Source organism: Cinclus cinclus, chromosome 3 (genome assembly GCF_963662255.1).
Source record: "Cinclus cinclus chromosome 3, bCinCin1.1, whole genome shotgun sequence".
NCBI lineage: Eukaryota > Metazoa > Chordata > Aves > Passeriformes > Cinclidae > Cinclus > Cinclus cinclus.
This window is the reverse complement of record NC_085048.1, coordinates 83528155-83534343: the sequence shown is the minus strand read 5'-3', so window position 1 is coordinate 83534343 and position 6189 is coordinate 83528155. Positions and strand designations below refer to the sequence as shown.

The 6189-nt window shown below is 47.5% G+C and overlaps 1 protein-coding gene across 5 annotated transcripts in view; it reads left to right on the top strand.

Annotated features, from left to right (window-relative positions):
* Positions 1-318: 318 nt before the first annotated feature.
* MOCS1 (molybdenum cofactor synthesis 1) overlaps positions 319-6189 on the top strand; it is a 29930-nt gene continuing 24059 nt past the window's right edge. For 3 of the 5 annotated variants that reach the window (XM_062490340.1, XM_062490339.1, XM_062490344.1), the window contains exon 1: positions 319-443. In XM_062490340.1, the coding sequence (XP_062346324.1) occupies positions 327-443 (117 nt within the window). In that variant the 5' untranslated portion in view covers positions 319-326. Of the gene's footprint in view, positions 444-561; positions 828-868; positions 3000-6189 lie in introns of those variants that run through there. The other 2 variants (XM_062490343.1, XM_062490342.1) reach the window with 2 other exon arrangements.

Genomic DNA, 6189 nt, shown 5'->3' with positions numbered 1-6189 from the left:
GCAATACTCTTGGGCACATGGGGTGAATCTTGGGGATGGCCCTATGCAGGACTCGATGAACCTTGTGGGTCCCTTTCAGCTCAGGATATTCCGCGATGCTGTGAGCCGCCCGACACCGCCGCCTCGGGAGTACACTGCGGCGGCGACGGACCTGCGGGAAACCTCCCTCCTTCCCTCGGCCCGCTCGCCCGAGGGGAGCGAACTACAACTCCCGGCGTGCAGCACGGCGCCGGCCGCCGCTCCCATTGGTCGCCTGCCCCCGCCCTCCCCGCGTGACGGCGCGGGGCTGGCGGCGTCGCCCCCCGCGCGCTGGGCCAGGGGTGCGCATGGCGGCGGCGGCGGCGGCGTGGTGGGGGCGGCTCCTGCGGGGGGCGCGCGGGGCGGCCTCGCGCCGCGCCTGCAGCACCGGGGCGCGCGCCAGGGCCGCCTCGGCCGCCGCGCAGGTGAGGGGAGCCCGGGGGTGCGGCGGGACCGCGGTGCGGGGAGCGCTCGGGGCCGGCAGCGGGAGCGGGAGCGGGGCGCTGGGCAGGTGAGCCGAGCCGAGCCGTGCCTTGCCGTGCCTTGCCGTGCCGTGCCGCCGGAGGTCGCGTCTGGGAGATTGCCTGGTCCCTAAGAAGATGCGTGTCGTGGAGGGGCGCTCTGGTAACCGTGGCAGCGCCTGGCGGGGTGACCAGGGCTCTTGGACACCGCGGGAGGGGTCTGCCGGCGCGTTCCCGGGAAATGCAACTTGTCTATAGAATTTTGCAACTCATCCCGGACCCACCGGTGACTTGTGCGGTGAACGTGACCTGATTATGTATAGGGGGAGAGAAGAGTCAACAAAACAGGTAGTAATCCGTAATGCTGTGTCCTTCCTTTGTCGAAATGTCACCCTTACTTTGGAAGTACATGGGACACCTGGTCTCGTGGACCGAGCCGGTCCTGTGCTCCTGCCCAGCCAAAGGAGAGAGATTACACAACGCTCTTTGATCAGCCTGGGTCAAAACCCGAGTGGTTTGGCAGCTTTCGGTGGTTGTGCTCCGATGGTCATGCGAACTTCGCACTGAACCTGTTTGTTCTGGTGCTGGCGCGCAGTCAACTCAGGTGTTGCCCTGATACAGCTTCTCCCGGTTTAACTTTAGGTCGCTAGGGTGGATTCGGTCTCCTGGTGTCTAAATGCAGGAGAAAAAGCTGCACGGAAAGGCAAAGGTTCTGTAACTGTCTAGCAGAAATAGGGCACGGCACACAACAGCAGTCCCAGCTGGAGCATGATTTATTGAGTTACTTGCAATTGCATGGCTGGCTTTAACAAACAAAATAAGCTAAAGTAGTTAGTGACAGACTCTGTGCCGCCAGAATTGAATGCATTCACTGCCACTTATTTACAGGAAGCCAGATGGACTTTTGCATTGGTTTATTGTATGCTTACTTGACTCAGAAAACTAGAAAGGTTATTGATTTTTTTGTTTGTTTGTTTGCTTTCCTAGGCCATGAACATTTTTATAAATTCTGATCAGAATTACTTTTCACTACTTTCTTTACATCGGGTAGCTTTAGCAAACATTCAGGGATACTTCTGAGAGAGCTTGATTACAACATTCATCTGAAAGCCTTACATCTCTTAGGAGCAAAAAGCCACAGTAGCTGGAAGAATGGGATGGGGGATACATGTTTGTGGTATAGTAAATATGAGAAGTGTGCCAGGACACTGGCTCATATCCTGCAGGGCTTGAGAAGCAAGTTAGTGTAAAAACAAAGGGATTGCAGGCTTAGCAGCTATACAGTGATAATACATTCATTGCTCCTTTCTGCTCTCAGTCTTTCCTGGGATTCATCTGTAGAGAGAAGCAATTAGCATTACAGCCATAGGGGACAGTGAAATGAGCTGTGAAATGAGAGAGCATTCAAACATTCAAAATAATTGTGAATACTGCTTGACTGTCTTCTGTGCTCAGCTGGAAGTGTTCTTGGGCTCTGTTTAGTTTCTTGAGGTTTTGGGGAGGAGGTGTGTGCAAAGGAGAGAAGAGAGCACTAGACTATATTTCAGTCCCCTTGAAAATGGTCATTCCAGCCATGGAAGGAAGAACTGTGTAACTCGGGTGGTTCAAGAGACAGTGGGAAGGCTGTGTCCAAGGCTATTGTGTCCATTGTAAATCTTTTGGTTAGGTTGCAAACAGTGGGGTTAGTACAGCTGCTGTACTAGCGGTGTGGGGTGAACAGTTTACTTGTTGGAATCTTGGTTTTTGAGATACAGTTGTCAGTCTTGGAGGTGTGCACAGAGTGGAGTTCCTTTTTCTAAGACTAGAACAGGGCATGAAGCTACAGGTACTCTGAAAGCAGCATTTTCACAGTTGTTTGGTTGTGTGCAAGCGTTTATTTGGATTTCTTTTGCTAGTTCACAATTAACAAAGTTTGATGCCACCCTGCCATCTTGTACCTGTGATAGTATGTGTCTATTATTGAATTAAATCGATCAGGTAGGATGACCTATTTCTACTACAAAACTGGAAATCAGTATATTTTTTTAAAATTCTGCTTTAGATGTATGGTGTCCAGTAAGGGTCTTGATACCAAGTTTCACTTCATCTTTCTCCATCTGCTATTGTAGATCCTGTAATCCAAACACAACTAGCCGAAAATTTTCGGTGGCCACAATGAAGCCTTCAGTGCTGGATAAAGCGGAGAGTTCAGCTTGCCCAGAAAGACCTCACATGGCCCTAATTCTCGGCCAGTCATGTCTGAAACTCTCTGTACCGCTGCTCTGTTTTGTGGGAAGCCAGCGGCAGTCCCTGGGCAGTGCTCTCCATGCCAGTACCCACAAGTGTAGCCTGCTGTTTGGGGTCAGCTGTTGGGCAGCAGCTGCTGAGCCCTCACAAAAACATTTGTCTTGGACTTCTCAGCTCAGACCTCATTCTGGCACTTGGCCTGCTTAGACCCATTTCACCCTCTGCGGTTGTATGATTTCCAGGTTGAACCAAGGATGTTATGTCACCACTTCCCTACCGACTAAGATGCTAAAGGTGAGGCATGAAAGAGAAGAGATATTGCTGAGTTGTGTCTGTGACTCTGCAGCAGTGTTAGGTACCGCACTGAGACAGCAGTGCTGTGCACAAGCCCAGCAGGATTGCAGGAGCTTGAAGAGCCAGTGGATGCAGGAGCAGCACTAACAATGTCATGGGTACTCAGGCTGTGGTAGTCCCTGAGGCCTGTGCAGAAGTCTTTGCAAGCTTACTATTTTCTAGTGCACAGTATCACTGGGGATGAAGTGAAAGTGTAGAGCAAGGATAGTACTTAGCTTCAGCTTGATTAGTAGATAAGAGTTCTGTTGTCTGCCCCCTTGTGTTTAACTAAGCCTTTCTAGTATCTGTCAGTTTATGGTGTTTCTGGTGGTTATTGATACCTCTGCTGACAGCTTCCAATTTTGCTGCATTGTTAGGTGAGTTCTCCTGGAAATCACAGGTGAATTGTCAGGTCTGAAGGGTTGACAGCTTGTCAAAATATAGCTGCTAGGTGCAGTCATCTAAGCTCTCATTCTTTCAGTACTAGTATAGAACACATGATTGGCAGCCCAGAGAATGAACCTTTTTTTTCATGGATCAGATAAAGCACACTGTGTGACAGGGCATACTCCTCCCATGTGCAGAAGTGTCTCCTGTCGACTATGGAGAGAGGGGAGTGAGGACTTGTGGTTTATAGACATCCCTTTTGAGTGAAAAAGTTATGTAATTTGGCAGTGATATGTTAAAATACCAGCAACCATCCACCTTTTCCTACTTCAGGGAACTGAATAACCCTTTCCTGTAGCCTCAGAACTATAGCCTTTTCCTGTAGCAGGCTTTTGCTTTCTTCCTATAGCTCTCTCAAAGGCTGCAAGTGACAAGGTTCAACCTCAACCTATTCTTCTTCCCCTTCAGATAATGCTACTTACACAACAACCTGTGAGAATGCTTCATCCTTGCCCTGAGTTACCAGGAAGGCAGCAGAGTTTTCATCTCTGATAATTGGCCTTTTCTGTGGTATTGATAAAAATATGAGTCAGTGCTGGGTGCAGTAGCAGTTTTGGTAGTACAGGATCCAGCTCTGCTGGATTTCAAGCTGATGGTACTGGCTTATGGGTATCTCTTAATTCCTCTGTGCTGAAATCTAATTGATCAGAAACTGAATAGCTTAAAAATTCCATCTCTTTTTATTCTTCCCACCTAGACAAACCTGTTTCTGTACACAACAGGAAAATGATGGAAAGAAGTTCTAGTGGCTGGGTAAAACATTTTTCTTTTCCCTGTTCTAAGACCTACTACTTTGCAGCAAGAGTTAGTTATTTCCAATAGAAACTTTGACGTTTATTGACACTAATTTATTGCTGAATGCCTGTTCTTTTAATGCTGTTTCTTGACAGTTCACTTTAGAAGGGCAGTATTATTCCCCTTAGTTTAGCTAAGAGGAATAACTTAACTCTAGCAGCCATGCAGATGGGTGACAGACCAGGAACGGGTGTCCTGTGTCCCAGTCCAGTGGTGGCTTCTTCCTGAAAACAGGAAATTATTTTAAGCATATTATTGTCTTTGAAAGTATGCAGTTTTGTCTTTCATTGCATAAAAGTATTAAAGTGTCCCTCATTTGCCCCCACCTTTTCTCCAGGGAGGACAATTTTTCCCTTCCTTCCCTCCCTGTAATGCACACTCTAAAACTGGGAGGCAGGAGGTTTGTAGTGCTCTGTCTTCAAGTGGAGTGGTAAGGAAGCCCAATCCTGAAAAAGATGCCAGAAGAGTTACTGGGAAAGAAAACAGGAGAGAAGGGCTCCCCCGAGAGGGGCTCAGATAGTTTTAATAAACCTGGGAGTGCTTTCCTTCTCAAATGTGAACACCTTTCCAAAATAATAGGAAGGAGAACATCAGATATCCAACCAGGCCAGAAAGCAGCATAGTTTTCAAGAAAGAATGACTTTTTTGTGTTCTGTTTTTTTCTGAGTTTGGCAGATTTAAAATATCCTTAGATTTAGTCTGTTCAGGGGTAAATTTTCTGACTGGGGAAGCTGAAGAAATGAAGTCTGGATATTTACCTGGGCTCTTTGAGTTAATCTGGCTTGTATTTGGAGAAACATTTACTTAAAATAAGTGGAACAGAGCCAGCATTTCTGTCAAAGCAAGGGATTCCCAGTTTGGCATTTTTTTTAGTAATCGAAAGCTTTGCAGAGCTCTACAGCAATCCGCACACCCCTAGGCTGGAGCATTTTCCCGGGGTTTTTAAAAACCAGATGACTTGTTCGGCATGCTGCAGGAAGGGCGGTGGAGGAAAGTGTGTAAGCAGCGGGTGTGGCTGCCGAGTGGTTGCCAATTACACTTGTGGTGCTGCAGGAAGGGAAGGTCACATCTTGGCAGGGCTGGCCTTGCCCCCCAAATGCCTCTGCTGTTGCAGCCCCTGAAACTGAAAGGGATTGCTTTCTTATGGCAGAAAAGCAATTCAGTAGAAAGTACTACTGCAGTTTTATCAGGGGTAAACAGATGTTTTCTGGGCTTTGAAAAAGCCACTTTGTATCTCCTTTGTCTCCTCTAGCTACTCACTGCTATGGATATTCTTGGAGTAAGGTCATCTTACCAAAAAGCTGTTTGGATTGTTTAAAGGTTAGGGAAAAGATTGTGCTGCCAAGAACGACAGCTCCAGCTTGCAAGTTTTGCAGGAGCCTGGTGTTAGCACAGCTGGAAACAAAATCGCTGCAAGCTGCTGGTGGCTGAAGTTGGGGTCTCTCCTCAGATAACCTTTGCTGTCTGGCTGATTTGATCACTGAGGGTCCTCTATGGCTTCCACCCACCCACAAGTGTTTCTTAAAAATGTTTTCAGAATAGAATATTTTGAGGAAGCATACCTGCATGGTTCAACATTTTAGCTGTCCATTTCTAGATTTCTTGTAAGGGCTGTGGGAAAATCCTGTGCAGGATTAGCTGCTTTGGTTATTAGTGATGACCAGAGCCAGGGAACTGATGGCTGTGGCTATGTGTGTTCCTGCCCCATCCCTTGGCATCATCGCATGCATTCTGATTTTAGTATATCTGGAGTTTTCACAGGTCTGTTTTTCATGGGATGTGAGTAATGACTTTTGCTTAGGTAAGCAATTTAAATACCCACTGATGTGTCATTTTGTCTGGTTCCTAATTCTACATCTTAAATTTATGTCAAAGCTTTATTTAATCCTTTGCCTGCTGCAGCTTATTG